This window comes from Arxiozyma heterogenica (assembly GCF_036370985.1).
Source record: "Arxiozyma heterogenica strain weizmannii chromosome Unknown scaffold_9, whole genome shotgun sequence".
Lineage (NCBI taxonomy): Eukaryota > Fungi > Ascomycota > Saccharomycetes > Saccharomycetales > Saccharomycetaceae > Arxiozyma > Arxiozyma heterogenica.
The window spans coordinates 891,298-910,241 of NW_027042662.1; the positions used below are offsets into that span (position 1 = coordinate 891,298).

The 18,944-nt window shown below is 31.5% G+C and overlaps 9 protein-coding genes across 9 annotated transcripts; 5 read left to right on the plus strand and 4 right to left on the minus strand.

Moving 5' to 3' along the window:
• Positions 1 to 56: 56 nt before the first annotated feature.
• On the plus strand, positions 57 to 974 carry IMO32 (Imo32p; the record flags this gene model as incomplete). The annotated part of the gene is made up of 1 exon (XM_064861842.1): positions 57 to 974. The coding sequence occupies one exon, from the start codon at positions 57 to 59 to the stop codon at positions 972 to 974; it is 918 nt and encodes a 305-aa protein (XP_064716797.1).
• Positions 975 to 2,478: 1,504 nt separating this feature from the next.
• Positions 2,479 to 8,079, plus strand: PWA37_005400 (1,3-beta-glucan synthase; the record flags this gene model as incomplete). Its single annotated transcript, XM_064861843.1, has 1 exon — positions 2,479 to 8,079. One exon carries the CDS (start codon positions 2,479 to 2,481, stop codon positions 8,077 to 8,079), a length of 5,601 nt encoding a protein of 1,866 aa, XP_064716798.1.
• A 272-nt stretch (positions 8,080 to 8,351) lies between these two features.
• TIM21 (Tim21p) lies at positions 8,352 to 9,110 on the minus strand (the record flags this gene model as incomplete). Its single annotated transcript, XM_064861844.1, has 1 exon — positions 8,352 to 9,110. The coding sequence occupies one exon, from the start codon at positions 9,108 to 9,110 to the stop codon at positions 8,352 to 8,354; it is 759 nt and encodes a 252-aa protein (XP_064716799.1).
• Positions 9,111 to 9,867: 757 nt separating this feature from the next.
• PWA37_005402 (uncharacterized protein) lies at positions 9,868 to 10,047 on the minus strand (the record flags this gene model as incomplete). The annotated part of the gene is made up of 1 exon (XM_064861845.1): positions 9,868 to 10,047. One exon carries the CDS (start codon positions 10,045 to 10,047, stop codon positions 9,868 to 9,870), a length of 180 nt encoding a protein of 59 aa, XP_064716800.1.
• A 1,602-nt stretch (positions 10,048 to 11,649) lies between these two features.
• CAX4 (dolichyldiphosphatase) lies at positions 11,650 to 12,327 on the minus strand (the record flags this gene model as incomplete). Its single annotated transcript, XM_064861846.1, has 1 exon — positions 11,650 to 12,327. The coding sequence occupies one exon, from the start codon at positions 12,325 to 12,327 to the stop codon at positions 11,650 to 11,652; it is 678 nt and encodes a 225-aa protein (XP_064716801.1).
• A 498-nt stretch (positions 12,328 to 12,825) lies between these two features.
• Positions 12,826 to 13,092, minus strand: ACB1 (long-chain fatty acid transporter ACB1; the record flags this gene model as incomplete). The annotated part of the gene is made up of 1 exon (XM_064861847.1): positions 12,826 to 13,092. One exon carries the CDS (start codon positions 13,090 to 13,092, stop codon positions 12,826 to 12,828), a length of 267 nt encoding a protein of 88 aa, XP_064716802.1.
• A 767-nt stretch (positions 13,093 to 13,859) lies between these two features.
• On the plus strand, positions 13,860 to 14,558 carry ORM1 (sphingolipid homeostasis protein ORM1; the record flags this gene model as incomplete). The annotated part of the gene is made up of 1 exon (XM_064861848.1): positions 13,860 to 14,558. One exon carries the CDS (start codon positions 13,860 to 13,862, stop codon positions 14,556 to 14,558), a length of 699 nt encoding a protein of 232 aa, XP_064716803.1.
• Positions 14,559 to 15,222: 664 nt separating this feature from the next.
• Positions 15,223 to 16,371, plus strand: KSS1 (mitogen-activated serine/threonine-protein kinase KSS1; the record flags this gene model as incomplete). Its single annotated transcript, XM_064861849.1, has 1 exon — positions 15,223 to 16,371. One exon carries the CDS (start codon positions 15,223 to 15,225, stop codon positions 16,369 to 16,371), a length of 1,149 nt encoding a protein of 382 aa, XP_064716804.1.
• Positions 16,372 to 17,149: 778 nt separating this feature from the next.
• BUD9 (Bud9p) lies at positions 17,150 to 18,820 on the plus strand (the record flags this gene model as incomplete). The annotated part of the gene is made up of 1 exon (XM_064861850.1): positions 17,150 to 18,820. One exon carries the CDS (start codon positions 17,150 to 17,152, stop codon positions 18,818 to 18,820), a length of 1,671 nt encoding a protein of 556 aa, XP_064716805.1.
• Positions 18,821 to 18,944: the final 124 nt, after the last annotated feature.

Genomic DNA, 18,944 nt, shown 5'->3' on the forward strand with positions numbered 1-18,944 from the left:
GCAAAAGTTTGATCTAAAGAGACAATATAGAATTAGTAATAGCGTACAAACATTGAATGGCAAGCATATCAACATATCCTATGCAAAGTCTAAAATTAGCATTCAACAAGATAACCAATAAATGCGTTGGAAAGTCCCAAACAATGAATCGACCCATGATCATAATGCATGGATTATTTGGTAATTCAAATAATAATCGGACCATGGCGAACTTCATTCTTGAAATTGAAACACAGAGGAATCCTGGTTCGTATAGAGACATTTATCTTTTGAATATGAGAAACCATGGAACATCACCATGCGATCCTGATATGGCATACGGAACAATGTCTCAGGATATCTTTAAATTTATTAAAGACCATAATTTGGAACAGCCTGTCCTTGTTGGACATTCGATGGGTGGGAAGGTAGCTATGCATTGTGTTTTAGAAAATCCAGGGATGTTTTCATCGATAGTTTGTATAGAAAATTCCCCAGTTGTTCAACCAATCAACAAAAAGTTTATTGAATACATCCAAGTGTTACAAAATATCTGTCAAGATCCGAATATAAAGACATTAGCACAAGCAAAGGATGTCCTTGATATTGTAGAAAAAAATCCATTAATTTCAGGGTTTTTATTAACCATGTTACAAAGAAAGAACAGTAATATCAGCAACCTAAGTGGCATCAATAGTACAGACCAGCCAGGCTTACAAAGTAAATTACCGTTAGATATTCTGAAAAATTCTTTGGCAAATGGGTCGATATCGGGCTGGAATAATCAACACTTTGGTGATAAACAATATTTCGAACCAGCTTTGTTTATTAAGGGATCAAAATCTGATTATATAAAGGAATATAAAGATTGGGATACTATCCAAAAGAGATTCCCTAAAGCTGTCCTCGAAGTCGTGAAAGATGCAGGTCACTTTGTGAACGCCGAACGGCCACGTGACTGTGCCAGTCTTATTACGCGTTTTTTGATCCGATAAAAAAAATTCTTGAAGTACTTGAATTTAAATAAATATCTAGCATTTCCCAAGAAAGAATTCACAAGCCGTTGTTAATTTTTCTTTTCTTTCTTTATTATTATTATTAGAAATTTGCATTATACGTCCCAGAAATCTAGACACGAAAATCAAGGAAGAAATGGGCGGGCTGCTCTTTTTTTTTTTCTGTTTTTTCTATTTATTTACGTCATGAACACGTGTTTTTTTTCTCTGTCTCTTACCTTTGATGATAGACTTTACGCGTTTCACGTGGACAAAGAATGACAAGAAAATAGAAAAAAAGCAAATCAAATCATTCTTCCAAAAATCACCTCGCATCGATTCTCTTTCCTAAACAAGTAATTAATAAAGGAAAAAGAAAAGAAAAATAAAAAAAGAAATTACATCGGAGAGGATGCCTTTTTTTTTTCTTTTCATTTTTGTAGGAAACTCACTTTTAATAACACTGTTGTGTTTATTACCATATATTTTTTATATGGGGCTACCCTATTTATTTTCTCCGGTGCCTTCTCTTCCAAAGCAAAACTCTATTAAATCATTATCAATTTCTTGATTCCAGTTTAATAAGTTATTTTGACATAGTCGAAGAGTCTTGGATGTAATTATTGTTTATGACTATTGTTATTAATATTGATATTATTATTGTTGTCATTGTTATTATTGTTATTTTAATTGATTTCGCGTATCCTTGTATTATATTATATTTATTTTTTTTTGCTTGTTCTACTATACAAAATTTCGTTCCTTTTGTTTGGGGTTTGATTTAGGAAAAAATAAAAATAACAGACCTAACAAGAACAAAAGACAAGAGGCGTTTTGGTGTATTTTTCTCCTCGAGCAACACGAAGAGATGAAAAAAAAAGGTAAGAGAAAAAAGAAAAGAGGAGAAAGAAAGAAAGAAAATATATACATAAAACCAACATATAGTATTGATCATTGAAATACTAAGTTGTTTGTATATATCACATTGTTATAAAAATATATATCCGTAGCGCTTCTTGCTCAGTTGTTGCTGTTTTTTTTTTTGGAAGCTTTATTTTCCTTACTTCTGTAGTAAGGTTTATCTTTTTGCAGTTTCGTTTTGATCAGGAAAGGTTTCTTCTTTCTGTTTTTGAAGAAATTATCATAAACATTTACTATTTGATTTTTGTATTACAACCTCATTTATTCCTTTGTTTTTCTTAATATTCGCCTTCTTTTTTTCTATAATATATTAAGCTTTAATATATATATATATATACTCAATCCGACGTCGACCAAACCTGTCTGTTTACGTGGTGTACCGTCGTTTTGTCGTAACAACGTTAATTGTTTTATAAACGATCGAATATCATAAACATAAAGATAAGATTATAAATATAGACACATACACACACATATACGCTTAAAAAAAAAAAAAGAATATTCCCTACATTCGTTCATTTTCTTCTTCCATTTTTTATATTTTATTTTTTTTTACTTTTATTCCTTAATCTGAAATCACATCATGCCATATAATCATGGTCAATATGGCAATATTGATGGAAATGATACTAACCAAAATCAAGAGCTTAATCAATACGATCAAATGAATTATAATAATGTACAGGAAGATTATTATGATAATTCTCAACTAGAATTCAATAGAAATCACTTTGATAATCCAAATAATCATGATATCGATTTGGACAGTATTTCTATTAACCCAGATAGCAATAGATATGTAGAACAAGAAAGTTTCTCTGATTATTCAAGTCATCCTGTAAATTCTAATCTTAACGACAACAATAACAATAACAATAACAACTATACACCTTCTAGTTTAAGCTATGGCTTTAATCCAAATATGTCAACTTCTTCTCAAGATAGAAGTGACTCAAATATCCCAAATTCTTCCTCGAGCTTTTTTCCACAGGATCCGTATCCTGCATGGACTGCTGATCCAGACTCCCCTGTCGATATAAGACAGATCGAAGATATTTTTATCGATTTAACTAATAAATTTGGGTTTCAAAGAGACTCGATGAGAAACATGTTCGATCATTTAATGACTCTATTGGATTCTCGTGCCTCTCGTATGAGCCCTAAACAAGCTTTGCTGACTCTTCATGCGGATTATATAGGTGGTGACCGAGCTAACTACAAGAAATGGTATTTTGCGGCACAGTTAGACTTAGATGATGCAGTTGGCTTTAGAAACATATCATTGAGTAAATTGAATAAAAAATCAAGAACCGCTAAGAAATCACATAGAAAAATGCTGAAAAATTTGTCCGGCAAGATGGATCCTCAACAGTTGCAATACGCCTTAAACGAGTTAGAAAACGATAACTCTTTACAGGCAGCAGATTTCCGATGGAAATATAAAATGAATCAATTGACTGCATTGGAAATGATTCGTCATTTAGCTTTATACTTATTGATATGGGGGGAGGCCAATCAGGTCAGATTCACGCCAGAATGCCTTTGTTTTATATATAAGTGTGCACTAGACTATATGAATTCGCCACTATCCAATGATAAAACTTTACCAGAAGGTGATTATCTAAATAGAATTATTACACCAATCTATAAATTTCTTAGGAATCAAGTCTATGAAATATCGGGTGGCCGTTACGTAAAAAGAGAAAAAGATCATAATAAAGTTATTGGATATGATGATGTTAATCAATTGTTTTGGTATCCTGAAGGTATCAATAAAATTATATTCAACAATGGTGGGAAGTTAACTGACTTGCCACCAGAGGAAAGATATTTAAGTTTAGGTAATGTGGCTTGGGACGATGTTTTCTTTAAGACATATTATGAAACAAGAACGTGGTTACACTTGGTTACAAATTTCAATCGTATTTGGATATTACATGGAGCAGTCTACTGGATGTATGTTTCATATAATGCCACTACCTTTTATACACATAACTACCAACAATTAGTTAACAATCAACCGCTAGGTTCTTATAAATGGGCGTCTGCTGCTTTAGCCGGTACTCTTACATGTGTTATTCAATTGGCCGCCACTTTATGTGAATGGTGGTTTGTTCCAAGAAAATGGGCAGGCGCTCAACATTTGTCTCGCCGTTGTTTGTTTATTTTATTACTTTTAGGTGTTAACTTAGCCCCAATTGCATGGTTCTATTCTTATGAAACAGATACCACTTATAGTAGAACTGCTCTTATCGTGTCTATTGTGTTCTTTTTTGTTGCAGTGGCAACGGTGGTTTTTTTTGCTGTAATGCCTTTAGGTGGTCTTTTTACTTCATATATGAAGAAATCATCAAGAAGATATGTTTCTTCTCAGACATTTACTGCATCTTTTGCTCCATTACATGGATGGAATAGAATTTTATCGTACCTGGTCTGGATTGTGGTTTTTGGTGCTAAGTATGCTGAATCATATTTCTTCTTAATTTTATCGCTTAGAGATCCAATTAGAATTCTTTCTACAATGACTATGAGATGTACTGGTGAATATTGGTGGGGTGCCAGGTTGTGTAGGCATCAACCAAAAATTACTTTAGGGCTAATGATTGCAACAGATTTTATCTTATTTTTCTTAGATACTTATTTATGGTATATCATTGTCAATACCGTTTTCTCTGTCTGTAAGGCATTTTATTTGGGTATGTCAGTTTTAACACCATGGAGAAACATTTTTACAAGACTACCAAAGAGAATCTATTTGAAAATATTGGCTACAAATGACATGGAAATTAAATATAAACCTAAGGTTCTTATTTCACAAATTTGGAACGCCATTGTTATATCTATGTATAGAGAACATTTGTTAGCTATTGATCACGTTCAAAAATTATTGTATCACCAAGTCCCATCAGATATTGAAGGCAAGAGAACTTTGAGAGCTCCAACTTTTTTCACTTCTCAAGATGATCATAAAACAAAAATGGAATTTTTCCCATCTGATTCTGAAGCTGAACGTCGTATTTCATTTTTTGCCCAATCTCTAGCAACGCCAATGCCTCAACCAGTTTCTATCGATAATATGCCAACTTTCACTGTTTTAACCCCACATTACTCTGAAAGAATATTACTTTCCTTAAGAGAAATTATTCGTGAAGACGATCAATTCTCCAGAGTTACATTGTTAGAATATTTGAAACAATTACATCCAGTGGAATGGGATTGTTTTGTTAAAGATACCAAAATTCTAGCTGATGAAACTGCCGCATATGAAGGTATTGAAGAAGAACCTGAAAAAGTTGATAATACATCTAGTGATATCGATGATTTACCATTTTACTGCATTGGTTTTAAGTCTGCAGCTCCAGAATATACATTGAGAACAAGAATTTGGGCTTCTCTTAGGTCACAAACTTTATATCGTACTGTTTCTGGTTTTATGAATTATGCAAGGGCTATTAAATTGTTGTATCGTGTGGAAAATCCAGAAATTGTTCAAATGTTTGGTGATAATGCAGAGGAGCTAGAAAGAGAATTGGAAAGAATGTCTAGAAGAAAATTCAAATTTTTGGTTTCAATGCAAAGATTAGCTAAATTTAAGCCACATGAGCTAGAAAACGCCGAATTTCTGTTAAGGGCTTACCCTGATTTACAAATTGCCTATCTGGATGAAGAACCTCCATTACATGAGGGTGAAGAGCCAAGAATTTATTCTGCCGTTATTGATGGACACTGTGAATTATTGGATAATGGTCGTAGACGTCCAAAATTTAGAGTTCAACTATCTGGTAACCCAATTCTGGGTGATGGTAAATCAGATAACCAAAATCATGCTATCATATTCTATAGGGGTGAATATATCCAATTAATTGATGCTAATCAAGATAATTATTTAGAAGAATGTTTGAAAATTAGATCGGTTCTCGCTGAATTCGAAGAACTTGATGTTAAGCCATACAATCCATATGCCCCAGATATTCCATATGAAGACCAACATAATAATCATCCAGTGGCTATTGTTGGTGCAAGAGAATATATTTTCTCTGAAAATTCTGGTGTTTTAGGTGATGTAGCGGCTGGTAAAGAACAAACTTTTGGTACACTTTTTGCTCGTACATTGGCCCAAGTTGGTGCTAAATTACATTATGGTCATCCTGATTTTGTTAATGCTATTTTCATGACCACTAGAGGTGGGGTTTCCAAGGCACAAAAGGGTTTGCATTTGAATGAAGATATTTACGCTGGTATGAATGCTACTTTACGTGGTGGTAGAATCAAGCATGTTGAATATTATCAATGTGGTAAAGGTAGAGATCTAGGTTTCGGTACTATTTTAAATTTTACTACTAAGATTGGTGCTGGTATGGGTGAACAGATGTTATCCCGTGAGTATTACTACTTAGGTACTCAGTTACCTCTGGACAGATTTTTATCATTCTACTATGCCCATCCTGGTTTCCACTTAAACAATTTATTTATTCAGTTATCTTTACAAATGTTTATGTTAACATTGGTCAATTTAAATTCTTTAGCACATGAATCTATTATTTGTGAGTACAATAGAGACAAGCCAATTACCGATGTTTTGTATCCAATTGGCTGTTATAATTTGACACCTGTTGTAGATTGGATTAGACGTTATACACTATCTATCTTTATTGTGTTCTTCATTGCATTTGTCCCCATGGTAGCTCAAGAGTTGATTGAGCGTGGTACTTGGAAAGCATTTATTAGATTCTGGCGTCATGTCTTATCCTTATCTCCAGCTTTTGAAGTGTTTGCTGGTCAAATTTATTCTTCTGCTCTGTCAAGTGATCTGACAGTAGGTGGTGCACGTTATATTTCCACAGGTCGTGGTTTTGCTACTTCCCGTATTCCTTTCTCTATCCTTTATTCCAGATTTGCTAGTTCAGCCATCTATATGGGTGCTAGATCATTATTAATGTTATTATTTGGAACAGTAGCACATTGGCAAGCTCCATTATTGTGGTTCTGGGGTTCATTGGTATCTTTAGTTTATTCACCATTTGTTTTTAATCCACATCAATTATCATGGGATGATTTCTTCCTTGACTATAGAGATTACATTAGATGGTTATCTCGTGGTAACAGTAAATATCATAAAAATTCATGGATTGGTTATATTAGAATGACAAGATCTCGTGTAACTGGTTTTAAACGTAGATTGATTGGTGATGAATCAGAGAAGGCAATGGGTGATGCTAGTAGAGCTCATAGAATTAATTTGATATTATCTGAAGTTATACCATGTTTCATTTATGCAGCAGGTTGTTTCATCCCATTTACTTTCATTAATGCTCAGACTGGTGCTAAAACTACTGATGCAGATAGAGTGAATTCAGTGCTAAGAATCATCATTTGTACGTTAGGTCCAATTGCAGTTGATATGGCAGTATTAGGACTATGTTTATCTATGTCATGTTGCTGTAATTCTATGTTACAAAGTTGTCATAAAAATCCAGGTGCAGTAACGGCTGCTTTTGCTCATGGTGTAGCAGTATGTGCACATGTAGGGATGTTTATTGTTATGTGGGTATTAGAAGGTTTCAGTTTTGTTAAGATGTTACTTGGTGTAGCAACATGTATTCAATGTCAAAGATTTATCTTCCAAGTTGCATCTGTATTTTTGTTACCAAGAGAATATAAAAATGATAACGCCAATACAGCATTCTGGACAGGTTCCTGGAGTAAATTGGAAAATCCATTTCAACAATGTTGTAGGGAATATTTAGTCAAGATAATTGAGTTATCTGAATTTTCAGCAGATTTTATTTTAGGTCACTTAATATTATTAACACAATTTCCATTATTGTTGATACCAGGTATTGATAAGATTCATTCATTAATGTTATTCTGGTTAAAGCCATCAAGACAGATCCGCCCCCCAATCTTTTCCATTAAACAAACAAGGTTAAGAAAGAGAATGGTAAGAAAATATTTCTGTTTGTACATATTAATTCTTTTGGCAGCTGCAGGTTGTATTGTAGGACCTGCAGTAGCAGCTGCATATGTGCCTGATCATATTGCTGAACATTTGACTGGTGCGGCACATAATTTGTTCCAACCAAGAAATGTAAATCAAAATGATACAGGCATAGGTCTATCAACATATTCAGGACATTACTACACACATACTCCATCCATTAAGACATGGTCTACAAAGGCATAAGAGAACCAATTGTAAAAGTTGGTGAAGGGACAGGTATTCATATTTTTATGTTTTTTTTATTTTTTGATAAATATTTACCTTCACAGATATGTATATATATATATATTTATATATTGATTATTTTATATTATTTTATTTCTAGTATCATTAATATTGATAGTTTGTTATAAAGAAATGAGCACGCAATAAAAGTATATGCCTACGTATATACGCAGACGTACATAGATAATATAGATATATATACATGGGTATTGTGTATTGTTATGTTTTTCCTATCTTGTTAGACCTAACCATGACAAGAAAGGCAAAGATTTGGAATTCTTGCCATTGCTTGAAGAGGAACTTGACGATTGGATCTTTGGTTTAATTATGAAATGGCGGCCTTCACCCTTGACGTCAATATACATCATGGTAAAGATAGGTTTATTATATTTCCAACGCATATACCATTTCTTATCCTCATTTTTATCATCTGTTGTCACTGGGTGATTATATTGCACAGCTTCAGCATGAACCAATCCAATCTTTTCAGTTGATTGTAAATGGAACCTTAACTTACAATGCAGGTTTCCATTTATATCTTTAGCACGCTGAAATACAAGAGGTCTATTTCTTGTCCATTTATCACTAGTAGCCAGCTCACCAAAGGCCTTCAATTTTTCAAATTCCAATTCTGTATCACCACCGACATTTTTGTTGTTGTTACTTTTATTTTTAATGTTAATGGTCTTAGAGTGAAGCAATTTGTGTACTATTGGATCATTTTCACATAAGGACACAGCTCTATTGAATAATGCAGTATCTGCATCAGGAGAAAACAATTCGGACCCAATTAGATAAATCACCATTGTTGATAGTCCGACAGCGCCAACGATTAAAGTGCCAGACATGGCAAAAGTTACTCCATTTTTAATTCTTTTAGAGATTGGTATATGTTGTGAAGAAGAGGTGGAATAGAGTCTGGGTAGTGCTGTTCTTGTTATTGAAATTGTGTTTAATAGAGGTCTTCTATATAGAAATGAAAAAGACATGTTGTAAATTAGAGAAGGAAAAAAAAAAAAAAGAAAAGAAAAAGAGAGAGAAATTACTTATACATTCGGTTGTTGTGGATGTTTTGAAGTATGTTATATATAAACTAGTTAATTTTATATTCCCTTCTGATTGAAACACAGAGACACACACACATATATATATATATGTATGTATATATGCGTTCACTATGTAGACATTTAATTGTAGATAAATAAGAAAGAAAGAGAAAAAAAAGAAAAGGAAAAGCAAAAGGAAAAGGAAAAAAAAAATTTGTAAGAGCCTTTGAGTGTTCCAACCATACAATAGGACATTTAAGAATATGATTTGGTTATTTAAAAGAAAGAGTGAATTAATAATATTATAGAGTATTATATTTTACAGATAAATTATATATACATGTATGTATGTGTATAGATGTATTAGTACCATAAAAAGAAACGAATACTTCTTGATACTAATTAGTAGGTAAACAGTATTCCAATATCACCAATTACAAGGTGTAGACCGTAAATAAGTTAGTAATTAAAATGGCATATCTATCAGCTTGCTTATAACTGAATGAACAAAGAAGGACAAAACAGAAAGTATATAAAAAAAAACCAGGATCCGACGGGAAGTGCTTAAATTGGAATATATTATGTTAATAAAGAGAGTGGTGATTGTTTAAATATATATATATATTGTTATGATATTATTATCCTTTAATTCATTTATTTTATTTTATTTTATATTATTTTTTTTGACTGATGGATTTGTTTAAATTTTATCTTTTTTTTTATTCAATTTCATATCTTGTTGTCTGGCCATTTGAATTAGATCATGTCTTGTTATCACAGTCTTTGAGTTGTTATTACGAGTGACAAGGTCACAAATATTAACATTAGTAACCACTCTAATTGGGTCCACGACTAGTGTAGAGATTAAATTAGTAGACATTATTTGATTTGTATCTGTATATATATATATAGAGAGAGAGAGAGAAAGGGGCAGCGGGAGAAGGGGATAGGCAAATATTAAAATGAAAAATAAAGGAACTTTTTGTTTGAAAAAACTTTTAAAACCTTGGATTGAATTAAATGGAAATGTATTAAGATCTGGTAATAGCAGTAGCAGTAGCAATAGCTTGTTTGTTTGTTGTTATTCTTTTACTAATATATATATATCTATCTATTTAAGAAAGGTTAGGAATTAAGGAATATATATTAATCTTCCGAAGATGACTAAATTTATGTTCATATATATATATATATGTATGTATGTATGTATGTATTAGATGTTTGTAAAAAGATTAATACATGTATAAATTATTTAAATAGAAGGTATGTTACCATACATTTGGAAATACTGCTATAGCCGCGGGTCAAGGACCTTAGTCAGAAAGAGAAAGAAAGGGAATGTGTGTGTGTAATATAATAATACGCGGACACAAAAACAACAATAAGTGATTTTAGCTTTATTGGAGTTTTATCCTGTAAGATCTTTATGGTAGAACAATTAAAGCCGATGTGTTCTCTGCGATTCTTTTTTCTTCCTTCTTTGTCGTTCCGTTTTGTTTTTGTTTTTGTTTTTGTTCGGCTGACAAAGCATCGCCGCGGATTTAAAAATCGCAAGTGGTCATGTCGAGGAGTTCCGCGGATATAACTTCTCTATTCTGTTTGTGTAACTTTCATCCTGTTTTCTGTTTTTGTTTTTTTTTTTTTTTTCTTTTATTTGTTCTTTTTTCTTCTTTCTTCCTTCTTCTCTTCAAATCTTCAACCGTGGGAAAAAGGCGAAGGTTCCATCAAATTGCAAGAATATTTGTTTCCGTGGAGATGCGGAGGGAGGGGCGGAGGATTTAGAAACAAAAGACGCAATGTATAACACCGACAAAAAAAAATATAAAACAAGAAAAATTAAAAAAATTAAAAGGAAGGTTGGGTTGACAACAATAACTTGGGTATCTCTAAAACGGCTATAGTTATTTGGGAGTAGGGTTTGTAGAAGGTATCTTGGTATTTTTATGGCTAAGCCGTAATAAATTATGTTGAAAAGAAGGGTCAATGATAATTTTATCTATTTAGATAGCAAATATAAAAAACTGTTATATAGTCGCAGAAAGGATACTTGGTAGAATATTAGTAGGGTTTATGTAAAAAAAAAAAAAACAATACAGAATTATACATATATTGATTTATACAGTAGGGTTCTAGTAAGTTTTTTTGAGTTTGATGTAATTTCTCAATTCTATTGCAAACTGCATTCGGATGTTCCGTGGGAGTCTGGAGTATCCTCCGTGGAAGGGGGAAATTCTACTAATATACGTTATAATCCTACCCTTTTATCATAAGACCTGTAGAGGAATTTGAGAATTACCATGGTTATTATTATTATTATTATTATTATTATTATTAAAAGAACAATCTTTCTCTATATTTGTATAAATAAATAAGTAACAGTGTACATATATGTATAACGTTGTTTATTTCAGGTATAATATTATTACACTTGTTGTTGTTGTTGCTGTTGTTTTTCAATTATCTTCTTTTTTATTTTTTTTTTTCAAATACGTATCCGTAAGTGGTTTAACCAAGTGGATAATGTTTTAGAATGTGATATTACTGATTTTAAAGTTGGATATAACATGGTTACTACAAAGATATAATATACTGCTCCAACTATAATACCGATTTGGTAACCAATAATGATTTGATCCCAAGTATGATACTCTAGATACCAACGAGAAAAACATACGCTTATAGATAATAGCCAACCAGAGACACAATAAATCATTCGGTCAAGACGTTGAATCTGGTATCTATTATTCCACCGAAACCACATATTCAGAACCAAGTAAGATATGAAAAACCCCATGAACTGACTATGTGCACTTGGCATACCGTACGACACCCTTAAGGAATTGATATTTTCTTGTATATTATTATCGCTGGTGCTTACTCCATTGAATACCAAAGAAATCGTACCGTTGTACAACGGTCTTTCTTGTTTAATGACTCTCTTCAGGACTTGATTGATTAGTTCGTTCGACAATTGTCCAACAGTGAAAATCACTGACTCGAAGTCTCTTTCCATGATCAGCCAGGTTAAATAACTCTGTAGCAACAACATCGGCGTTAATGCCAATATACAACATATCATTCCAACTATATCATTTTTGTCGTATAGGATATATGTTTCATCAAATGGAATTTTACCTGGTGGCAGAATAACAGTTGTCATCGTTTGTGATCCTTATCTAGACTAACGTCTATGGATACAAATCTGTACGCATCCACTTTTGTAATATCTATATATATATAGATATAGATATGGGATGACTTTCTACTAAACTATTGTTTTTATATGTGTTTATTTATTTATTTATTCATTCATTTTTTTTTGTTTTGAATCTTGGATTTTTAATCATTCAATACTTTTTTTTTTGGTAGTTTTGTTTTTCCATCAAAAAATAAAATAAATTAAAAAAAAAAAAGAAAAGAAAAGAAAAGAGAGATATCTATCCCAAAGAAGAAATAAAAATGAAAATAAAAAAAATTATGTAAAGTCATAATAAAAATAATAATACTAGTTATATATTATATTATATTATATTATATTATATTATATTATGTACATGAGTGTAAAGAGAAAAAGACATAGTTAAATACATAAATATAAACTATAAATAAATGATAAATGGTTTGATTAAGCAAACATATATGTACGTAGGTGCATATCTTATGAAGAATATTTAGCAATCAATTCGTCAACAAATTCAATATATTTTTGAGCAGCTTCTTCTTGTGTCAAAGTACCCTTTAAAGCATGCCAAGCATCCCATTTCTTACGGTCTTTGATATTGAAAACACCTGGTCTTTCAGTGTTACAATCACCTACGGTGGCTTGTTTGTATAAACTATACAATTTCAATAATTCATCTGTAGTTGGTTTAGTTGGTAGATGGTTGACTTCTTCTGCCTTCTTTTCAAATAATTCAGAAACCATTTTTGTTTTCTTTTGTTGTTGTTTTTTAATGTCTTCTTTACTGACAATTAAAAGGTTGTTCGTGCATATAAGATACCAAAAAAAAAAAAAAACTTGTAAGATGTTGAATATGTCTAATTCCAGACTCCTTCTTCTTGATATGTGAACGTTTATATATAAATAGATGTAGATCGATTTAGTATTCACTATTGGGTATTTTGTTGAATTTTTTTTTTTTGTTGCTTTGTGTTGTTGTTTTTTTTTTTTTGTTGCTTTGTGTTGTTGTTTTTTTTTTTACTTTATATCCATCTCCTGCTTCTTTTCTTTTCTTTTCTTTTCTTTTTTGGGTTTACCACATTCGGCAGCTTTCTCTTCTTTCGGCTTAAAACCTTTTCCCCTTTGGGTTTGGAGATGCCATTTCCTGTTTGGGACACAATGTTACCCTACTTCATGGTGTGTGGGTGTGGGTGTACTTTTTATTTTATTTTTTTTTTTTTCCTTTTTTCCTTTTTTCCTTGTGTTGGGTTTATAGCAGAGTGTTAACTTTATATCAGATTCATATAGTGAAAGAAGACAGAACAAAGATCTTAGGTGCAACCTACCGGGTTTTGTTTGAATAATTTGTGAGTAGGTGCCTTATACGTGTTATCTAAACAGGTGAGAAAATATTCACAGATAAATATCCATATCCATATCCATATCCATATCTATATCCATATCCATATCCATATCCATATCCATATCATAAAAAAGAAACACATACATACAAGTACATACACATTATAAGCATGGATTTAAAACCTTTTCCATCATATTCAAGTCATTCACAAACAGGCACAGATACTATCAATAAAGATAGTGAAGATGTGGTTTCTTTGACCAATGTTTCTATTATCTCCAGATCTAGAACAAGCTCGTATACAGCTACAAATGAACCAGTAAAAGATCACAGAAGAAGACGTTCTTCCTCTATAATATCCCACGTCGAACAAGAGACTCAAGAAGATGAAAATGATCAGCAGGTGTTGCCTAACATGAATGCGTCCTGGGTATCTCAACGAGGTGCATGGCTGATCCATGTCGTTATCATTGTCTTATTGAAACTTTTTTATAATATTTTACCTGGTCTAAGTTCAAGCACTAATTGGTCCTGGACCCTAACTAATCTGACCTACAACTGTGGTTGCTATATAATGTTTCATATGATTAAAGGTACTCCTTTCGAATTTAACGGAGGTGCATTCGATAATTTGACTATGTGGGAACAGATAGATAACGAAACTTTATACACACCTTCAAGAAAATTCATTATATCCGTACCTATTTTCTTATTTTTTGTCATCACTCATTACACTAAATTGGATTACAAAATGTTTATCTTCAATTTTTTGATCACTTTCATTATCGGTATTATTCCTAAATTACCATCCACTCATAGACTAAGAATTTCAATTCCAATAATTACAGGTCCGCAACAAATTAGTTAAAGAGAAGAAAGAGTTTTTGTTGACGTTGTTGTTGTTGTTGTTGCTGCTGTTGCTGTTGTCACTTTTTTATTAGGTGTATGCAGTTTTTTATGCTAATTTATTATATCTTTTCTTTTTTTTCCTTTTTTTCTCTTATTACAATATAGACATTCTATGTGAAATATGTTATATATATATGTAGATCCATATATATATATATTTATATATATATGTAACTATGATAATCATTTATTAGTTGATCTAATTAATGTGTCTTACTCTTTAACATAACTCTTTTTTTTTTGGTGAGAGCGGGTTGAAAAAATAAAAAGAAAAGGAAAATTAAATATTGATTTGGGATTTTTTCTAAAAATAGATTAAGTAGGTTATAATGTTGAAATTTTAAAAGGTAAGAAGATTTTGTACAAACTTCTTTTTATCCACATAAAATTAATAACCTCAGTTATTCTGTCTCTTCTTGCATCTTCTCGTTAGAATATTAAGCATTTTTAGCAATTTAGTAGTAGTTGGTCAGCACTACTTTATATCTATAGTACATACACGTATATATGTTTACATATACTCAATTTTGCAAGGGGGAGAAGGATAGTTGTATGTAATCGTGTTAATTATTATCTCTTTTTTTTTTTTCTTTGAAATTTTTTTTTGTTTGAATATATTTACAATGCCACGTACCATCACGTTTGATATTCCAGTTCAGTACCAACTTATTGATTTAATCGGTGAAGGCGCCTATGGTACAGTGTGCAGTGCCATATATAAGCCATTAAATGTTAAAGTAGCAATCAAAAAGATCCAACCTTTTAGTAAGAAAATGTTTATAACCCGTACCTTGCGTGAACTTAAACTACTTAGATATTTCCATGACCATGAAAATATTATCAGCATACTAGATAAAGTGGTTCCCGCCTCCGTGGAGAAGATGGACGCAGTCTACTTGGTTCAAGAATTGATGGAGACAGACTTGCAAAAGATCAACGAACAAATGATGTTGACTGATGATCATATTCAATATTTCACATATCAAATCTTGCGAGCGTTAAAAGCTATACATTCTGCAAATGTCATCCACAGAGATATAAAACCTTCAAATCTTTTGTTAAATTCTAATTGCGATTTAAAAGTCTGCGATTTCGGTTTATCTCGTTGTCTTTCACAAAGTAATAATCCACGTGAGACTCTGGTTGGTTTCATGACGGAATATGTGGCTACTCGTTGGTATCGAGCGCCAGAGATTATGTTGACGTTCCAAGAATATACAACTGCAATGGATATTTGGTCGGTTGGTTGTATCTTAGCTGAGATGATATCTGGGAAACCATTGTTCCCAGGAAAGGATTATCACCATCAATTATGGTTAATATTAGAAGTATTGGGGACTCCAAGTTATGAAGATTTTCAGCAAATTAAATCTCAAAGAGCTAAAGAATATATCGCTAACTTGCCAATAAGAAACAAATTGCCTTGGGAAGCTATGCTTTTAAATAATAAAAATAGAGCAAATAGAAAAGAACTGAATCCACAGATGCTGGATCTACTTTCAAAAATGCTGGTATTTAATCCCAACAAACGTATCAGTGCGGCAGAAGCTTTATCCCATCCTTATTTAAGTGTGTATCATGATCCTGATGATGAACCTGAGTACCCTCCTTTGAATCTAGATGCCGATGAATTTTGGAAAATGGATAATGATATCAACTATAATGTCAACAATTCATCCGAGAATAACAATAATTTTGAAGAAGAGGACGAATCTACTATAGATATGTTGAAACAGATGCTATTTGAAGAGTTGAAGAAACCAATTAATTGAAATTATAATAGAAAAAGAAAAAAATTTAAGAAAAGATATGTGTATATTTCTATTTGACTGCTTGAGTAGTTATTATTAGAAGAATTTCTTTGGCAATGGAGATAATGCTTGTGGTTATTGCTATCATAATACATATAACACTGGTGTTTGTTGTGTAATCTGCATTACTGACTTTTTGCACGTGACTTTTTGTTGTCATATAAACAAATTTTGACCAGCGAAAAATAAATAAAAACAAAAATTGAAAAATAAAAAACAAAGATAAAAAACAAAGATAAAAACACAAATGGTTAAGAATAATTTGTGACACTTTAAACAATGCTATTCCTCTTTTCTCAATAACATATATTGAACATATATAAAGATTTAGATTTAAGTAATTATAAGTATATGATTACTTCAATTCGGCAGTCCACAGGACTTTGACTGTTTTAGTGATTTCCTTTTGAGTGTTTTCTTTTCTTGCTGTGACTTTTCTTTCTAATGTGATTCCCCTTTATCTTATAATAGTTAATTTTAATTTAGCTAAATTTCTTGTATTATTCTTACGTTTAATTGATTGTAATAGCTATTTATTTAGTTTCATGTTGTGTGTTCGTGATACATTACAAAAAAAGATATCGCTAGGCAAGGTCGTTTCTGTAAAATAAGTCGTTGTTTTTAATAATCTAGTATTTTTATAACCCTTCCATTCGTTTTTTTTGGTTAATAAATATATTATTTCCTTTGTTTTATAGTTGTTTTTTTAATTAAAAAACTGATCCTTTGTTTATATTCTATGACCAACTCTGTTCATTCTTTTAAATTTAATGTTGATACAAATCATATTGATGATTCTTCAATTGAATCTTTGCGAGATCAAGTGAATGGAAATGCCGATGAAAATGTAACTTACAGTATTTTTTTAAATGAATCAGATCTTGCCCTAAAAACAAGAAACGGAGGTATTTCAAATATTAATGATCAAAGTCAAAAAAAATTAAAAAGTTCAAGATTATATAAATTTATTCTTTCTACTGATGAGGTTAATTCAAATGAAAAAAAGGTAGCCAAGAACGATTCTAAAAACTATTCAAGTTTAATCACTTTATCTACAGGAGTATTGAATTCTGTTGAGAATAGTGGAAGTGATATTAATATCCCTTCAAATAGTCAAATTAAAGAAAAGGTAAATACTTACGTCAGTAAATCTATAAATAGTCTCCCACTAGTTGATGTTTATTCCTCACCCTTAGATAATCTGATTCAGACATCAGATGAATATTTCACTGCTATCTCTTCATCATCACCGCTATCCAAGCTTCAAGGCTCAGATGATATGGATTTCCCACTTATGTCTTCAACACCAAGACATAATAGATTTATTAATAAGGATTCACCTAGTAGCAGAACTTCAAAAAATAAATCACTTTTCAATAAAAACAATCAAATGAATACAAAGATTGATGAAGCTGTAAAATTATTGAAGAATGATTATATAGCAAAACCACAAACAATTAAGATTAGATCAGAACCTAGTTTATCAAGCATCGATTTTGAACCACATGATTTTCGAATAACTAAAAGATTTCGTGAGAAAAATAAAGAAGATACTAGAGTATCTGTAGATGATCAATTAATATCGAATAGGTTAACAGAATATAATAGCAAAATGGATAAGATAGGAAAGCCTTTAAAAACTTCTTTGTTTAATAATATTATCGTGCCAAGTAATAAAGATGATTCATCCGTGTGGAATCTATATACACAAAATATAGGAAATAAAGTTAAGATATTGGATAATGTTGGTGATTCACTGGATAATGTAATTAGTCCAATAGATAGTTCTTCAGAAGTTATTAAAGCACATTTTACATCATCTTTACAGAACGACCATATATTATCAGTAGATATTCCAAGTGTAATTAATAGTGATTTTAAGCCACAAAATACATTATCTTCATCAATTGTTACATCAGTAGCCCCACAAACACAACTATCTTCTGTGGTTGATTTACCACCTTCACCAACATATGAATCTGCTAATGAAAATATCAGTGGAGAAGAGGATAATTATGTAACATGGAATGAATACAATTCTTTTCCAATACAACATATTGATTCATCGTCAATTAAATCTTTTGATTTAGTTAGAGGGAAGGAATACGATGAAGATATTGATACTAATTTATTTAGTCTTATGAGAATTCTGATGTTAATATTCATAGGCATTATGATACCACCGATATTCTTTCTTGTAGCATTTGGGGAGAATAGCAATTTGTTATCTGATTATGTTCTTTTAAAATTGATAATAAAACGATCTAAGAAAGTATTTTTATTACAAGGATTCATTTGGGATATCGACCTACAATGGCTTCGAAGATTGTGTTTCTGGTTAGGGATTATGGAACTATTTTTTTTATTAGCTTGTGTAGCTATTGGATTTAGTGTTGGATTGACTCGATGAGACTAATGATGGTTCAAAAATGCCATAATGGAAGTGATGATAATAAGATCTGCATTTGGTGAATTGCAAAGAGCAAAAATAGAATACGGATATTACTTGTTTGTTTATGTTTCTTGTTCTTTGT